This window comes from Colias croceus, chromosome 9 (assembly GCF_905220415.1).
Source record: "Colias croceus chromosome 9, ilColCroc2.1".
NCBI classification, from domain to species: domain Eukaryota; kingdom Metazoa; phylum Arthropoda; class Insecta; order Lepidoptera; family Pieridae; genus Colias; species Colias croceus.
The window spans coordinates 8,019,776-8,039,438 of record NC_059545.1 but is presented as its reverse complement, the minus strand read 5'-3'; the positions used below and the strand labels follow the sequence as shown (position 1 = coordinate 8,039,438).

General features: G+C 35.1%; 1 protein-coding gene across 2 annotated transcripts; it reads left to right on the top strand.

Moving 5' to 3' along the window:
* The first annotated feature begins 257 nt into the window (after positions 1-257).
* LOC123694601 (proline-rich extensin-like protein EPR1) lies at positions 258-19,489 on the top strand. 2 transcript variants are annotated; one of them, XM_045640074.1, is made up of 12 exons: positions 259-567; positions 676-695; positions 3,079-3,205; positions 3,485-5,485; positions 5,578-5,773; positions 6,128-6,359; positions 6,995-7,105; positions 12,191-12,358; positions 13,156-13,363; positions 13,957-14,089; positions 15,765-15,931; positions 16,409-19,489. In XM_045640074.1, the coding sequence occupies exons 4-11, from the start codon at positions 3,568-3,570 to the stop codon at positions 15,901-15,903; spliced, it is 3,105 nt and encodes a 1,034-aa protein (XP_045496030.1). In that variant the 5' UTR covers positions 259-567; positions 676-695; positions 3,079-3,205; positions 3,485-3,567; the 3' UTR covers positions 15,904-15,931; positions 16,409-19,489. The 2 variants fall into 2 exon arrangements, with proteins under 2 accessions (XP_045496029.1, XP_045496030.1); XM_045640073.1 differs by lacking the exon at positions 676-695 and having other exon boundaries at positions 258-567.
* Positions 19,490-19,663: the final 174 nt, after the last annotated feature.

Here is a 19,663-nt window from a genome sequence, read left to right as displayed (position 1 = left end):
ATATCTGTGCTTACTCCTTTTTTGTTTCATTCTAAGGTTTCATTGTTCATTTGTTCTTCCCGCCCACATTCCCGCCTTTTAGTATTTTCGTTATTTTATTAAAATTTAGAAATATTTAAAAGTGATACAGGCCTTTTTGACAATGCTTTTATATAAATCAAGAGTATTTATTCAAGTTGGTAAAAACAATGCCCAATGTTTCTATATTAAATCATTAAATATGTATTTATTTTATACCTTTTTTCCAACAACATCATAAAATTAACTCTTTAAAAAAATACATTAATAAAATGTTGTGCGTAGCTTCCGGACATTCTGCAAAATGGCAATGTACTCTCTTCATTTTGTCTATGCTAAGAATATTGCGCTGTGATTGGCTCATAAAATAAAATTGAAAATGGCGCGGCATTTGTCACATCCTGTTATGTGTCGGTGAGTGCATGGCCTCGACGTTCATCCCGTTTCAAGATTTTTATTCCACAAAGCCGCAGTAATTTTACATATGTAATAAAAGGCAATAAAATTCGTAATGGTGTTCTGTAATAGGCCATGGATTTGATGAAAACGGTAAGCATTATATAATTACAGCAATATACTTATAATTTTGTTTGGCTTTTGTTTCTTGTTTTGGTGATATTGAAACTGGCCATTATATTAGAAAAAATCTCTTTCCAGAAAATGTGTGCACGTGGGAGGTAAGTGTTAATAGTTTCATTAGTAAATGTTTCCTTCTGGGGTTACACAAAGTCAAGTTTGTTGATTTGTCAATACATGGCACCCGGCAACTGAGCGTTGTTACGCCATTTTATAGTCCTCCAAATGCTCCGCACATTTTGAAGCTTTGTATTAATTACGACAGAGAAATAGATGCTGAAAAAATCATGCTTTATGTCCCGGTGATTGTGTTGGAAATAATCAGTAAACATGGGTTCTAGGTATGTCATTTTCACTATTTCATTGCATCGCATTACTTGACAAACCACATGTGCTTAGACGGACTTGTTGTTGTTGTTAAATCGGCTAAGGAATTTTTTTAGAAAATGTTTTTGCATGCTAAATGTTGATACAAACGTAGCATATTTTTTACTATTACGCTTATTATATCATGATTTACATTTGGGGACACACAAGTAACCTATAAATTTGACAGAAGTTCAATGTTCATAAATTGAGTGTCATTCTTGTTCATTTTGCGGTATTTTCAAGGTTACCCAGTTGTAGAAATCTATTACAGTGTTTCTTTTTACACTGATGCAATAATAATGAAAATGTATGTAGGTTACAACTTCAGTATTTTTTTCTTTTTTTTTTATAATGTGTTGGACATTGGTTAGCCATATGATAATAATTGTGAGCATCTGTTATTTTTAGTTTGTTCTGCTCATAAGCAGAAATAGTTGAACCCAGAAGCATGGAAACAATAATATCTATAATTAGATATGGATAAAAAGAAAGAATGTATAGGAAGCTTAATGAGTAGGTGATAGGTCACTATTTGAAATGCCATATTGGCTCATACATTATGTTACTGTATACACTAATAATCTTTTCTTTAGAGTATATTTCCTAGTATTGTGGAGCAAATGTATTTTTATCACATAATATAGACTGACTGAATTACGAACATAATGTCTTATTGTATTACATTCATTGGAATGTTGCGGAGATATAAAAAAACATAATTAGATTAAAGCAATGGCTGGGTTATCAAGCAAATATAAGTATAAATGAATACAATCTAAGCTTGTGTATTATTCTGGTACATAGGGGTATTATCAATATCCGTTAAGTGGTTTTCATTTGAAAGAGTAAAAAACTATCCATTTTCCAATCTCTCAAAAGAAATAGGACTTTGATTCAATTGTGAATTTCTTCTCTATTTGCAGTTATAAAAATTACTCATAGAAAATTAATCACATACAAGCAATAACTACCGCTATAATTAAATATCATCCTAAATACTTTTAATAGGGCCTGACGCCATAATTCCAAATATAAGAAAGATGATTTTATAATGAATATTAACCTGAAAAGTAATACTGAGGTGTAAAACAGGATAAAATTGGCATATTTCCTAGCTTCCAAAACTCAATTTACTTATAAAGTACTTACAATTAAATAAGATACTGAAGTGCTCTGATCCACTCAGTTTTATTTACTTTGTTTTATAACAAACGGTATTTTAGATTCTTTGGAATCAAGAAAAAATATTTTTTTGACATCTGACTTGAAGACATACATAAGACATTGCTGCATGATTATTGTATTGTATCCAAAATTCTCAACATTTTGTATTGTGTGGCAAATAGCAAAGTGAAAGTAGACAAGGTTGGGCATAAGGTTTTTAAAAATTGATGGCATAATTTTTCATTGGAGGCATGGTTAATGATTTTGGGATGAATTACCATAAAAGTTGCTATAATTTTGTATATATAAAATAAAATATGATGTGAGAAATAAACATTCTTTCTTTCTTTCTGATATAGATCTTGGTAATTTAAAGTTAAAAGCAAATTAAGATATTACAATGAATTTATCATACTACAGTATACATATTTACAAATATTGGAAAACCTCATTGCTAAATTGAATAACTTAAAGAAATTATTGAATCAAATATTTCACAATATTTACATAGATGTCTCATTCTTTCATATTATGCAAAAGGAAGATATATGGATCAAAACTATTAATAATAGTAAAGTAAGTTGCAAATCAGGTATTTTTCTCTGTTTCTTGTGGGTACATTTCCTTTATTAATAAATTATAATTTAAGTGGTCAAATTAGTTCCAGGTAATAACTTCAAGGTTACAATCTTGATGTTCATAAAAAAAGTGCATAAATTACACACTTCCAAATGTTTTTTCTCTGAGCATGTGTTATTGAAATCTATGGACATGCAAAGCTTTGGCTGAGCAATGTTATGAAGGAATTGACTATTCTAAAGCAAAATTGGAAAATGTAGCACACATTCTTTGCTTAAATCAATCTGTTTTCCACTTTCATGTAATTAGTTAAAGGTTGTGGCATAATTGTACATATAACTTGTATCTATAAGTATGTGTGACATTTTCCAGGAATATCAGTTCCTAGACTTGTCAGATGTAAAAGAAGCGGAATTGAGCAGTTTGCAGTGCGCGCTGTTCAAGAAAACTCCTAAAATCGCGTCCGCCGGACAAAACGGTTGGACCGAATCTACTACAGGTATGTATCTAATACAACAATAGAAACTTCTTTTTTGGAGAACTAAATTCACTAGTAACAAATTCCATTAAATTTAATTATTTACATTGAGTCCAATGTTAATTAGAGCTTATCTTTGTTTTGATTTATGTAAGATGTTATTTATCAAATACGTAATTATACCAAAAGCTTAAATAAATAAATATAGCAATAAGATGTAATTTGTTTACATACATATTACATTCTCCTTTATAATAGTTTTAATGAACAATGAATAATTTTTATCATTGTAACGGTCAGACGTGTCATCGTGTTCATCGAGCACGGCAGGCCCACCGACCGTGTCGAGCAGTCTGGACAGCCTGTCGGGCGGCGAGTGCGAGATGGCGCCCCACTCGCCGCAGCGCGCCGGGCCGCCGCCGCCGTACGCGCAGCCGCCCGCCTACCCGCCGCCGCACCACCAGTGGCCCGTCGCGCCGCCCAACGTGTACGTCAGCCAGGTCACCGCCAACGTCAACGTGCACGGCTACATGGGCCAGTACTACCAGCCGCAGCCGCAGTACGTGCCGCAGCAGCAGGTCGACCGCCCGCCAAGGAACCACAGGCGCGATAGACGCAACAAGCGGCCCCCATCTCCGCCACAGCCGCAACCGCCGTACTATGTTCAATATCCACAGTACTATCCCGCTGCTCAAGCTCAAGGCGCACCTCTATACCATCTGCCGATGTATCAGCCGCTCGTGTACGGACCCTACCCGTATCCACCTTACTATCCAGAATACCCGATCCCAATAGAGGGCGAAGCTGGAGAGAAGGGTCCAGATGAATATTCACAAGAAGTGGTAATGGAACAGGAGGCGGTCGAAGCTTATTACGCGGGGGCACACTACGCTCCGCCATACGGCCCGCCGGTCGAAGGTGGCGTTGAATATATGCCGTCGATGTTCATTCCGCCACCACATCATCCCGCCCCGATGCCGATGCCGCAACCGCCACATCAAACCGCCCCACATCAATTTAATGTGCACGCGAAAAATTTCGTTCAGGGGCAACACAACAAGAACTTTAACAATGATAAAAATCAAGATCAGAAGATTCAGCCTGTGATATCAACGGCTACCACGTCGGCGGCTGGTCCCGTCGAATCACTCCCGATGAAAGATCTCAAAATCACAAAAGGACCTGGAAGTCCAAAACAAGACAGGCCTAATGATGCAAATGGTAAACCACTCAATGCTGGTGATAAAATTTCGCCAGCAAGTAAAGTGGACCCGACTAAACCCGCTTGGACACCTGAGAATAAGATACAAGATCTTAATCAGATTCAAAATATTCCAAAGACTTACCCACCACCACCAGTTGCTAACATTCAAAACGCTGGTGCTAAACTTCCGCCAGTTGTTAACAAAGCAGCTAAAGGGCCAAATGCGCCTTTCTCAGTGGGAAAGCAGCCGCCAAAACCGCAACTACCTACTGTTGTTCCAGTACAACAATCTGTTTCCACTCCTAAAGCTCCATTCGGAAATAGACAGAAACGTGAGGGCATGGTTAACCGTTCACCTTCTAGCGAAAATACTGATGGCGAGAAGAATATACCTGTTGAGCACGTGAAACGCGAACCGCCCCTACCGCCAAGCAAAGCTCCAATGCCGATTTCTATCACGCTACACGCGCAAGGGCCTCCTTTGATTGTGACTAATAAGTCACCCTTCGCGCATTCACGTAAAGCAATTTCAGTGCCTGAACCACCGCCAGTACCACAACCTCCTCCCCCGGCTCCTACCGCGTCTGATTTCCCACCACCGCCCACCCCTCGTAATAGGGTTGATACAACACCTGCTCCAGTTGTTCAACAACCACAACCGGCTCCCGGCAAGTCATGGGCGAGTCTTTTCTCCAATAAACCCTCGAGCATAACACCGACGACTCCGCCAGCCCCTGTGCCCGTGGAAGAACCTGTCAGTCCAACAACAGTTACCCCACCAGTGGCTCCTAATGTGCAAAAGCCAGTTGCAAAAGTACCACCTTTTGACGCATCGCCACTGCAAAGCGTCGGAGTTGACAAAACTCCCGTTTCCAAACCGCCAACGACAGTAGTGAGTCAACCGACAATTTCCTACTCAGAGAAAACATCTGTAAATACTGCTAGCAGTATGAGCACTACTCCCACAGCTGCCAAGCCAACAACGACGCAAACGCCTACAGAAGTTCGCGAAGTTCCTATTCAGAAAGAAGCCGCTCCAACTGTGACTATCCAGCCGTCGCCTTTCAGTGATGACCCAAATTCGTATAGAATGGGAGGTAAATATTGTATTTCCATATTTTAATAACGATTTATGTTCATCTCTTTAAAATAAATTAGATAATTAATATATTATTTTTAAACATTTCAGAATTCCTTGCCAAATACACATTGGACAACAGGCCCGTGTCGCTGCTACCGCGTGGTCTCACCAATCGTTCGAACTATTGCTACGTGAACGCGATCCTACAAGCGCTGATTGCTTGTCCACCTTTCTACAACATGCTGAAGGCACTTCCTTATCAAACCCGTCGCGGCAAGTCTAGCACGCCTGTTATTGATTCAATGTAAGTTGTAAACATCATCATTAAATTCCAAACAAGTTTTTTACATGTATATATTTTTTTTGCTATTGAGTTTTTTATTCTTAGGTTTTTTATCAAATTGGTATTAATTTTTTCTTATCTATTCTATTGTAGTGAAGTAACATGGATTCTTGTTTATAAAATAATATAATCATACACAAAACTAATTGCTTCTCCAAACTCTCCTCTTTGATATCAGCATAACAATCATTTTAACTTTTTTGTTTTAAACCCTATTATCATTTTCAGCCATATAATACAACATCAACTCAAATTACCATTTAAAGCCAATGTGAAAAATGTTGTTTCAATCCTCAAACAACCAATATGTTCCAGGGTGGAACTATGCTACGAGTTCAGTCCATTGGCCGGTCCGAACCGGCGCGCGCGTGGGGACGCGACCAACAGCACAGTGTCCGTACCTGCCGGACCTCCTCTCGATGGATCTGCTGGTCTACGGGTGCTGAGGGCATTGAGACCCTTCCCTGGCTCACAGGAGGGCAGGCAAGAGGACGCTGAAGAGTTTCTGGGATGTTTGCTCAACTCGCTGAATGATGAGATGCTTGAGGTTGGTTTTAGTTATTTTTATATTTTTATTAAACTCTAGATTACTAGTAAGGGAACTTGTAAAATTATACATAAATAAGTTTTTATTACTATTAATTAATACTGTGTAAAACCAAGTGATAGTTTATATTTTTTGGTTTTTATGGCATTCAAATGCTTTATAAATATAAATTAATATTTTATTAATTTATGTTTTTTATTAATTTATATTTATAAAGCATTTGAATGCCATATAAACCAAAAAATATAAATTCAAGAAAAGGTCGTGTCCCATCGTTACAATATTGTATTCACTGAAAAGTGCTTCATATTGGTTGAAATGGTTGTTAAATCATCTCAATAGATGGCGCGCGGTGTGTCCCTTAAGACACATAAAACTGAAAGGATAGAATAAATTCGATTGCTCAGGCGGGTCACGAGTGGCTGAGTTGGTTAGGCATCCGCCCCGGAATGGCGCGAAGGATGCGGGTTCAAGTCCCGCCTCGTGATCGAATTTTTTCTATTCTTTATAAATTTATAAATTTATACAAGTGATAGTTTTTCAGTAGATTGCTTGCTTGTCCTGTTTAAAAAAATTTTATAAAAAAAATTACAGACCTACGAAAATATTTAACATTTAAACCTGTAATATTACAGCTGATTAAGTTGGTGGAGCCAGATGAACCAAAAGAAACGAATGGCAAACCAAATGGCGTCGTCACACAAGAGCAGCCTCCTGAAGAGGATGATGATGATGATGAATGGAAGGTATGGACACTTAAATGTACTATAAAGAAAAAAAAATCGTTCTGCTCGACAAATTAAAAAAAAAACATAATGATACACTTAAATTAAAAATAGTGTTTATACGATTAGTTTTATATTTACCTAGCTCTGCATGCGTTTTTTTTAATACAAAATCCATTAGTTAAAACAGAATGAAGTTGAAGTTGTTTTTTTAGTTTTATCGCGACCAGACTGAAGGTACTAACTAAAAAAACATTGTGTTTTGGTATTTTATTTGTTTGTGATATTTTCACACATAAACCACTGAACTATTTTCAAAAATTCTTTCACCAGTAGAAAGCTTAATTACTCACCTTCTTTATAGTATTTAGCAGCTAGTATCATAATCAATTGACCGCCTCCTTGGTACAGTGGTTGACGGGTGAGCGTAGAACCGAGGGGTCTTGGGTTCGATTCCCAGTGGAGACGAAGAAAAAAAAATGTCTCAGTCTGGTAGGACACAGAAGGCTAATCACTTACTTGTCCCTAAAGAAAATCGTTCAGTGAAACAGATGTATGCATAAATATGACACTTTGTGCGTAAACTTGTCCATTCAAAGCGACAGGTTTACGCATATGGTGCGCCGTCAACTGATGATACCTAGTGCACACTAAAAGTTTTGCGTTTCTAGCCACCCATAAATGTTTGAATTTTGAATGTTATATTTTTTTAACCTATGAAGTCTCATAAGTTGAGGAAAAAAAAAATTTGGCTGGAAGCTCGTGTCAATTTTTTTTTATCTCAAGTTGAAGTTCGTTGTCCGTAGCAAAAACGGAACTAACACGAAACAATTTTAGGGCGATGATTTTTGATGATTTTAAAAGTTCGCTTTCTCCGAAAGCTTGCACTGCTCGTCTTCAAAATACTTTTGGGAGGGAAGCACATTATTTGAGCACTGTAAGGCATTGATATGCTGAATTTCATCGCGGCCGTGTTTCTCTTCATGATGAAATTCGTGAAGGTCGACCCTCAACTGCGATCACGGAGGAAAATATGGCTACCATCAGACGACTAATTTAAGAAAATTGCCATATCACTTATTAGGATATTCGAGGACATTTGGGGATTGGTATGAGACAAATTCAGAAAATTTTACATGAACATTTCAAAGTTGGGAAGATTGGTTGCCGGTGAATTGCTCCCAAACTCACTCCAGAACAAAAACGACATCGAGTAGATTGGTGTTAAGAAATGCTATTAAAATACAATTACGGACATTCTAATGCCGTGTATAATATCGTGACAGGATATGAAATATGTATATATGGTTATATTCCAGAAAGAAAACACCAATATTATTTGTGGGTGTTTGAAAGTGACAGCAAACCAACCAAATTGAGGCAGGCGAGAAGGGTTGGCAAACAAATGATTGCATTATTTTTCTCTAAGACGAATCCTGTCTGCACTATCCCACTTGAGTAACAAAAGACTGTTAATGCCGAGTGGTACACCACTATTTTTTTGCCCAATGTCTTAAAAAAAATAAGAGAAAAGCGACCTAGAAGTCGCATCTTGTTGCACCATGACAGTTCTTCGGCGCACACCGCGAACAAAACAAAGTCATTTTTGGCTACTGAAAAAATAGAGCACGTGACTCATGCCGCACGCAGTCCTAACCTAGCACCTTGCGATTTCTTCCTTTTCCCAAAAATCTATGATTCAATGAGTGGTTCGACATTTACGAGGCCAGAAGAGGCCGTGGTTGCTTTCAAACAGCACGCAGAAAACATACCCTCGGACCAATGGTCCTCATGTTTCCAGAAATGGTTTGAACGGATGAAAAAGTGTTTTAAATGTAGCGGAGAATACTTTAAAAAGTAGTAAATATAATATTGGACAAATAAATTGTTTTGTTTATTAGTTACGCAAAACTTTCAGTGTGGCCCACGTAGTACTTTAATATTTACCTACTAACATTAGCTTTTTAAGTCACGAACTAACATCTAGACACGCGGCAGCGTGTCAAGCCGAGTTCAAGCGAAGAGAACTGGCGAGCAGCAGCCGTGTGTATATTTACACGAACCATTTCGAGCCACTTTTCACCCCCTTATAACTCGAAAACTATTTAAGTTATATAAACCAAATTTGGTACATATCAAGAGGACCTCAAGATAAACAAGAACCTTAAATTTCATAAATACAGATTAAACAGTTGCGTAGATATTAATATCCAAAAATCGCAATTTTTAAGACTGACTGACTTATAGACATATACAAAACCTAACCCACTTCCAGATAACCTAGAAAGTTCAAATTTTGTAATCAACTAGGTAATAGTGAGTGTACAAAGGAAAAAATCAGAAAATACTGAATTTATCTGTATTTAATTTTTTTTTAATGACATAAATTTTGTTTGTATGGAAAAATGGAAAAGTTTAAAAAAAAAGAAAATAGTATATTCACCTTACTAGTCTTAAAAAATAGATCAAAACTAATCAGTGGCCGAAAAAAATTTTGAAATCCATCAATAAATGACTGAGATATAGATTATTGAAGTTTACATATTTTAGGACGAAACATCTGTAGATTCGAAGCGCCTCTGACATCACACTCACTCGCGCTAGTATCGCTAGGGCGGATTACTTCGATTGCATGATTCTTTATTCAAAACTGTTATTAAACGTAAAATAAAAGAAAATTGTAATAAAAATATTGCCTTTATTGCTCATACAGTTAAAAATAATATATAATTTTACATATTCACATTTATTTATTCTTTATTTATGAGTGTTTAGTTTAGTTTTAATTTCAGTGTAAATAAATAAATCTATACATACCTATAATAAATCTGTAGAAGGGTCCATTCTGTACATTGAAAATATTGAAAAAATAACTAGCAGGGGGTGTTACTGGATCGATACCAAACCCAAATATGTGATTAAAAAAATTTTTGTCTGTCTGTCTGTCTGTCTGTCTGTCTGTATGTGAAGACATCACGTGAAAACTACCGGTTCGATTTCGATGAAACTTGGTATAATTATACCTTATTATCCTGGGCGTAAAATAGGATACTTTTTATCCTGGAAAAATACGTAGAAAAAAAATTAATCTCAATTTTTCAGTTATCCAAAGATGTTGTTCTGTAGTAGGTACCGCGAACACACGTTGCGTATTATTATAGACCTAGCCGTATTTGGGTCCAATAGATATTTATAAGATGTCATTGTCCGAGTTACTCAAAATGGAGAAATAAACCATCCACGCAAAGACCGACATCCGCGCGGACGGAGTCGCGGGCGGAAGCTAGTAAATAAATAAAATCTTTATTTTGCTTTAAACATGGTACCCATTCAATGGTGATACAATTATATTAATAAAGCACAAACATGTTTAGCCAATACAAGCATGCAAAAATAATTACCATAAATGGTGTAATGGAAGAAGGCTTCGTCGAAGGTCGAAATGATTTAATTTGCGTAATATTAATATGAGTGAAACATCTTTAGGCGCGTTTAGAGTAAAATTTCAAGATCGCGTCATGGCAATACCGTAACGTCATGGAGTAAGGCGACGATTCTTCTACAATCTACAACGATCTTTGCATCTTGGTAATAGTGTGTGTACAAATTCACGCTGGATGTTTAGAAAATCATGTAATCTTTTAAACAGAAAACGAGTTTAAAAAATTGCAGATAATGACGGGGCAATGTGCGCTGACATTCATAACATACCTACAAGAAAATATAGAAAATAATACTAAACAAACCATACAGAGAAACCGCAAGAAAAAAAAATCGTATATAAAAAGTATTATATTTATAAAGTAAATCAAATTTGCAGAGTAATTTTCTGTACAAAAAGTAATGATATCCCACCAAAAACATAAATGTAAAAATTGGAGCCGAGTTCAATCGTTGACTTAATTTGCCAAAAAAAGAAATGAGATCTAAATGTGTGCCAAGTTCTGCAGATAGTCCAGAAATTTATTTACAAAGATGTATTAAGTTCTTAGGTTGACTGAAAACTCAATTGTTTTATTTTCCCTTAGAGAACAATGTTTATTCTAAAATATAACTTTTTTAATTTGAATATTAAAATTATTTCCACAAAGCAAACAACTAATGATCTATTGAACCCCATAATTTGATGAGGCTAGTTTTACATACTGTTTATATTTTGTGAGGTTCTAAAAACTAGCCTCATCAAATTATGGGGTTCAATAGGTCATTAGTTGTTTGCTTTGTGAAAATAATTATATTATTCAAATTAAAAAAGTTATATTTTGGAATAAACATTGTTCTCTAAGGGAAAATAAAACAATTGAGTTTTCAGTCAACCTAAGAACTTAATACATCTTTGTAAATAAATTTCTGGACTATCTGCAGAACTTGGCACACATTTAGATCTCATTTCTTTTTTTGGCAAATTAAGTCAACGATTGAACTCGGCTCCAATTTTTACATTTATGTTTTTGGTGGGATTAATAACTCAGCCCCCGGAATCACAGACACAATAGAAAATCTATTGTGTCGTGGTCTGATCGAGCCGCTCGGGGCTCAATGGGTTAATGGATCTCTGTCATCTAATTGTTTAAATAAATAAATAATGCATCTGCCCCTTACCCCACTACGGGGATATGGGACTTCACTTATTATAAACAATTGAGTATTTGAATAAAAAAAAATTATTGATTTTTTGCATGTATTTTAAAACTTTACTATTAATAATATTGATATTTAATGCAAAAAACTCAAAAAAAATGTTATTCAATTAATTATAAGCAATTAAAAATTGATGAAATTTAAATTAAAATCACGTGACTATAAACGCGCCATGGCTGGTCACCATAGATGTGACGTCAAAATGTTATAGTTGTATACGTTTTTGTATCAACTGCAATGTGTGAAAACTAACATTATGACGTCACACGCGTCCGGGTGACGCTTCGGGAGTTGTCGGTGTGTTTTCGGTACTGGATTCAAAGACTAATTTTTATTTTGAAATAACTTTTGAATTATTGCAAAAAAAAAAAAATTAAAAAAATAGTTTTGTTATAAAACTAATATATAATCTTTCCATTTAGCACAAAAAAAATTTTTATTCAAATACTCAATTTGAATGAACAGGTGATGGGCCCGCGCAACCGCGGCGCGGTGGAGCGGCGCTGGTGCGCGCGGCGCACGCCGGTGGCGGACATATTCCGCGGCCGCACGCGCCTGCGCCTGCACCGCGCGCCGCACCACGACGTCACCGACGCGGTGCAGCCCTTCTTCACGCTGCAGCTCGACATTGAGGTGCCTGTTTGTTACCCGTTTATAATGACATCGAAGGAAATTCACAAACACGTCATAATAAGCGAACGTCATACAAAACATTTTGTAGAAAATAAACAATCTCCTGTTTTTGTTAGTATGTATTTATTTCAATACAGATAAAAAATAACTAAGAAAAGATAACTACACATTGAGACAAAAAACAAAAAAAGGCGTGAGCGCCGTACATCGTCGGATATCACATAATTCTCCCAAACACTGTCAAAAGTGTTAGAAATCATTTCAGTCACTATGTATAACCGGACAATTTATTAAACTTTGGTCACAATAAACGACATGTCACTATAAAAGGATTCTACTGTATATTAGCAACAGCTTGCGGACAAGCTCGCACGGTCATAGACTCGTCATAGGCATAGGTCATAGACATTTCAGCTGTACCTTCAGACCACACTCTATAAAAAAAGGACACTCGTGTCTCCAGACGGCAAGTGCCGCGCCGCATGAACCGCGCTACGTACCGATATCCAACACGTTCACTCGCAGGTTTTTCTACAGACTTGTCGCCAGCGCCGAAAAATCTACAGCAATTGCCTACTTGTGTAAATGATACAATTAATAACAATGTAAAAAAAGATGTTAACATATTATGTGTGCAGTACTTTTTTTTATTCTATATAAGCTGAACTATATTATAGATGTTGACATTGAAATGTACATAATTATTTGGACATTGATGAATATGTGTTTAAAATTACATACATCAACTTACCCTTCAATAACAATTAAAAACTTACAAAACATATTTCCCTTTCCAGCGATCCACAACAGTGAAAGATGCCCTAGAACTGCTAGCAGGCAAGGACACACTGGAAGGAGTGTCAGACGCATGGCAACAGCTATCCCTGGAACAACTACCAGTTGTTCTACTGTTACATCTTAAGTGCTTCCAATTGGACTCGGAGGGACACACGGCCAAGATCGTCAAGAACATTGACTTCCCGATTGATCTGAAGATCGATCCTAGTGAGTATTTTATTTTTTTAACTAGCTATCCGCCCGCGGCTTCATTCGCCTCGTAAGAAACATAACAAATTATATTACAGACCTTCCTCAAGAACCATTCCTATCTAATAAAATACCTCATCAAAATCAATTGCGATACTTTAATTTTTAAAGATCTAAGCATACAGACAACGGACACAAATCTGTGAAAAAAGACTTGGTTTAATGCTTACGTACTGATAGTGTAAAACACGCTTTTCAAAAGAGCAAATTTAACTAAAAGAATGTATTATAATGGGTTTTGTGACATGGTAGTAGTTTATGTAATCACGCAAGATGATAAACTGGATTAGCAATTGCATAATCCTGATGCTATAAGGCTGTAAGCCATAACTGAGTGTAATTAAAACGACGTAACAAATCAACTTACATAAATGCTATACCTCTAAAATATAAAATAGTATGTTTCATAGATGTTACTGCAAAATTTCAGGTGCTGATAAAGAATCAAATCATTTAACAACACACGAATAAGACATTAGTCATGAAATAATATTGAAATATAGTCAATATTGTGAAAATTAATCTAATATGGTAAATTTTAACATTTTCAGAAATAATGTCGTCCAAATACACATCAAAGCAGCGTCTATATAAACTATTCGCTGTGGTGTACCACGAGGGAGTGGAGGCTGTCAAGGGGCACTACCTGACTGATACTTATCATGGACAAGCCGGCTGGATCAGGTATAACATTGTTACTTTATATGTTATTACAAATAAAGTAAAAATTTTGATATTAGTACGAGCACAAGCTATGCATTATCTCATTAGACATTAAACAAATAGAAAATAAGTTTTACTATGATGGTCTTATTATAGTCGAGCCAATTTAATAGGCAACATTTGACGTCTATCAATTTTATCTTCGAAGAGAGGTAACCTGCTTCAAAAAATCGATTAAGGGCCGATTTTTCAATGCCCAGATAAACAGTCTAATAACTACCCCTCGAATAGATTTATTCAATTGCTTATCTAACTCATAACGGCTCGCCTATTTTTCAATCGTGATTTATTTGATGAATAACTATCTGACCAAATATTTCCATATTGGCAGCGCTGCTCTTGGAGTGGCGAAACAAACATATTAAATTAGTCAGGTTAGAGCGGGATAGAGTCAACTTGCAATATGTCAACAACCGTCATTATGACTCACGTCAGGAGTGCATTTTAAGTTTATCTTGTGTTCTATGATTGTTGATTATTGTTTTGATTCGAGTAAAGAGTTTTGATTAAATTTGTGTTAAAATTTATATATTTTACGATGGAAACGACATAAAGGCAGCGTCCGGCAAATTTTCAATGGCATGATCATCAGTAGGTACTATCAAAAACATCAATTTCAATATGATTTTAATTGATAATTATTTTATAGAAAGAGGCTTTATTGTAAAAATTCTACGCTCTATGTTATTACATACGAAAATATCCCAAATTTGACGCGTCAGTTGTCAACTCAAACGTCTAATCGTCGAATAGCACGCTATCTGGCCGTTGGAGCAGCAGATAGATTTATTCCTCAAATAACGTAGTTATTCGATAGATAAGTCCTATTCGTCTATTGAAAAATTGAATATTTTGTTACCTGAAGAATAAAGTCTATCTAGCTGTTTATCTGGGCATTGAAAAATCGGCCCTAAAGTGAATTAATCGATACGGATTTGATACATTTGTCAATCGAATTTACTAATTTATGATGATTTTTATTCACAAGTAATCAATGCATTCGATTCTAGATGTCAGATTTCGATTTTTAGAAAAAGGTTTAATGACACAAAATTGTAGCGACGTCAGTTCTTCAAGTCAGAAATTGTTTATTATGTTTAGAATGGTTTATCAGTAAAATGAAATCTTAAAATTACTTCTATCGGTCATTATTATTATAAATATGTAATCGTAATTGAAAAAAGTTAAGCAAATGTGCAGATCTAACATAACGAAATATCATGTTATTCTATGTCGTCGTTACTAGGTTACGTTGTTGAATTTAGTTGAACTGTCAAATGTTGCCTATTAAAATGGCTCTACTATAAAATTAATTTCGTTACAAAGGATTTTGCCAAAATTATTATTTATTATGGAGTTCTATGAAAAGTAGCAACATAGCTATTGGTAAGGAGAAGGAATAAAGTTTTAGATACATAATGTTTTAAACAGTTCATAAATTTAATATAAAATCAATTTTGATTAATTAAGCATACTCTATTACATAATTATTTACAATGATGCTATTATTTTTCGTCTCTGAATGTTATATTATAATATAACGCAATGAGGTCAACCACAACTGAGTACACACACAAAATACACTCTTTAACCACGATACAACAATCCGTACTACATAAAGCACATTCAATTTCAGGTACGATGACTCCACGGTGACCCAAGTGACGGATGCCCAAGTGCTGAAGCCGAAGCCCCCACGGATGCCGTACCTGCTGATGTACAGGAGACAGGATACGCTGCCAGCTCACAACAGGCCTGCGGGCAAGCCGGAATAGAAGTGTACTCGTTGGGCAGCCAGTCGCGGTGTGTACTAATCTGTTTAGAATATAATAATGTGTCGGGTTGACGATTGAAATTAGTTACTTTTCAATTTCATGGTGGGTTAAAATTTGAGCTAGCGTCTTTTCTTCTTTCCTGTAAGGAAGCCTTTACTAGGCAAGTGCAGAACCTAATTTGAAAATGAAATTGAATATTTTTAAATATCATTATTATTATGTATAGGTTTTGTCAATTAATTTTTCTATTGCTACGTTAAAATCTTTACATTAAAAGTATATTTATCCAAGTTTCAAATTGATAAGCCGTTGTTACTATTATAAATTTGAAAACAGGTATATTTCATCCAAGTTTACAATTTACAATGATGCTATTATTTTTCGTCTCTGAATGTTCTATAAAAATAAAACATTTTGAGGACAAACAGAACTGAGTATACAATCAATCACAATATGTTATACAACATTAAAATACAAATTGTACTCATACATTTTTATTTTTCAGGTATTATGACTCGAATAGCGCGAGTGGCTGTCCACACGGAACTGTATATGGAGAATATCCTATATTTCACAACTTGGAAATCCTAAAAATGAGACCTAAGACTCAGTGATTTGTGTATAAATAACTTAATGTAAATAAGTGCTGGAGTACCATTTTAATCGCGGTTTATTTGTATATTTCGATTGCCAATGAATTGTAGTTGAGTGCTGTCGAAAATTATATTGTGCCTACAAAACAGCACAACGAAAATGTATGTGTAAAATAGACTATTTATGTTTTCATCCGGTAAAATTACGATACTATAGAATGGTTAAGTGTGATTTTTCCGTTTCAAAATTTCCTGTACATTGAACATTTGGATGCTTGTAATTATTACTTAGCTAGTGTGTATATATTTCCGTGTATAAAGTACAAAATGGCGACATTTTGATTTTTAAACTGTAAAATTTATAATCTATATTCGGATATGAAATTTGTGTACATACTATTGGGGGGTGTTTGTTGTTTTAATTTCTAGTTTTTTTTATTATTATTTATGAGTGCTGTCCTGACTCTGTCGGTTTTTGTAAATAAATCATCTGTGTATATTTATAACTGGAGGTTGCGGCATGAATGTTGTGCTATAAAGTGTAAAAAAAAAATATAAAAAAATTTCGGGTCGAGTGTCGAAATGGTTATAAATTAGAAAGTACAAAGATGGGATTACAGGAAAGTGTGTTGAAAGTTGAAACAGTCAAAATTGTACATAGTTTGTGAAAAATTCGTATGTACATAACATACCTGATGATACCAGGATGCATTTTCAATGAGAAATGGAATTATTTACTCGATATTGTTGATAGTAGGAGACGGATATGGTGCTCTGTTGGAATTATACCGCGTTTTCAATGCATTAAATTTACTTTTTTTCTTTGCTTTTCTAAGCAATAGACTGCTACCTTTTTTGGTTTGAAGCGTCCACGACACGTAATTATTATAATTACAAAGAATGTCGGTATGGTTAGCTGTAAATGAACTTTATTTGGTTGCCTTGTCGTATACATTTGTAAAAAATATCGCCTGTTAATTTTTTTGCGAAGCATATTGCGATTTGAAAAAGGAATTATTATTTTTTTCTTCATTTATGTGTTTGTAAAAGAATAGTGGCCAGTGTTTTGAATGTGTTTGAAATCGTGGTGTAATACGGTGTTGTATGGAATGTGCCTAAACATGTGATATGGACAAGGGTGTGACGCTACAGATTGTATAATATTGTTGTAATTGTTGAAATATATGTTATCCGGCCGTTGGTCTCTCGTGAACGTCTGTTTTTAATATTATTATTCTAAATCCACAATCTATCGTTTTGTTATTGAAATTTTCATCGCGAAAGTTTTACTACTCTTAATGTTAGATGTGCTGAATTTAAAGTCTATGAATATTTGTGTTGGTACGTGCTAAGCATCGCCGTTTTTGTATACATTTATAAAAATCAGCGATAAATAGATTTTTATTGCTTTTTCGTGTCCACTATCTCGTCCAATAAATAAGTGTGGATATATCGTGAAGTTAAAATGCGTAATACGCAATTAATTGTGTGAAAATCGTTTTAATCGCTGGTCTTTATTGTGTTCGCATTAAACACTAAAATTGTCTGATCTCACCTAATGTTGTTACTTCGATTTGTACGCAATGTGGATGTAAATTATTCCTTGTGCCCGAGAACGCGCGAATGTCCTTAATATAAGTTTCGAATCAGCTGATATATGTAGCTTTTAAGTGTTAAAAAATCATACAAAAAATGCACCATTTGGTTTATTACCCAAGTGTACTAAAAAAAGCGTAGACTTATTACTTAGTCAATTTAAATGTTAAAATTGATAGGGTTTAGTTGTAACTGGGACATTATTAACAATTAACGATAAGCCTTTGTGTATAACTCGGTTGTTTTCGGATTGTGGGTAGCTCATAGTAAGTAGTGATACATTGGCAATAATTATTATTCACACTATTGCTAGGTGGTGTTTTCATACTAACAAAAATGTTTGTTATCGAGCCAAATTTGTATTTTTATCGTGACGCCATGCAATGGCATAGAAAATCGCGACAATTTGAAATTGTCCTTCGTCTTTACATATATGCTTGATTAGTGTATATTTACGGGATTATCACGAAATAAGTTGCAACGTAAAGCATTCACGTGTTTAATAATTCGACTTATAATAATTATTATAAGATTTAATGGACGTTCGTTGTATTTGCATTGATGCAGTTACGTAAATGATAAACGTAGATATCGAATTTATAAGAGCGCAGTGAACACTGACAATGCACAAATGTTAATTTATTTTCGATTATTGCACGGTTTTTTTCTTTTTAAATATTCGTGAACACATGGCTTTACATAAAACGCGATAATATACTTTGTCTATGTGTTAATGTTGTAGGAAAAAATGTACTTGTTTATGGGTAACTTTAAGACGTCGATGAGTACTTAGGGCCTGTTCTAGAATATCTTACTAAGAGTAAAGAGTATAAATGTATTTCTATCTCGTGTCCTTTGAAATATAAGAAAGAGACGCGACTATTTTTAAATGAACTTACATTTAAACGGGTCCGAATGTACTATGAGACCTACAATTTCATTCATTTTTAGTTTATCCATCGATATTTTTTAAATAAATCGTTATTTTATTCGAATTATCACGTTTTATACCATGCTCCATCAGCTATCGAATAATTTACGTGTAAGCTTGTGACTGTGTGTTCACTCGTGTGTAAGACTGAGTGTAGGGTCCTGAATGTTTGTTATAATTTTAACGAGCACATTATTATAATAGTGATAAGTTCGTAACCACAATGCTGCCTTAGTTAAGTTTATTTACGGGAGATGCTTCAATCATTGGCTCGTTTTTTTGTTTAGACGTAGCTGATCAGGCTTTGAGGCGATAGTATGATATATTTTCATATTTGATGGATTTTTCAATTGTGTAGTTAGTTTTATTAACCGACTTTAAAAAAGGAGGAGGTTATCAATTCGGCCGGTATGTTTTTTTTTTAATGTATGTACACCGATTACTCCGAGGTTTCTGAACCGATTTACGTGATTCTTTTTTTGTCCGATGCGATGATTTGTGTCGAATTGGTCCCATAAAATTTTTATTCGGATAGGCCCAGTAGTTTTTATTTTATGAGCATTTTTGTCTGTATTTGTAAATGTTGCAAGTGCAAGTTTGAAGTCGGTTGTTTTTAACGCAGTTATTATTTTCTAATTAA

Excerpts from the sequence above, each read along its gene's own strand:
- LOC123694601 (XM_045640073.1), top strand. Across the intron at positions 5,486-5,577 it reads AAATTCGTATAGAATGGGAG|AATTCCTTGCCAAATACACA; the intron begins GTAAATATTGTA and ends TAAACATTTCAG. Across the intron at positions 7,106-12,190 it reads ATGATGATGATGAATGGAAG|GTGATGGGCCCGCGCAACCG; the intron begins GTATGGACACTT and ends TTGAATGAACAG.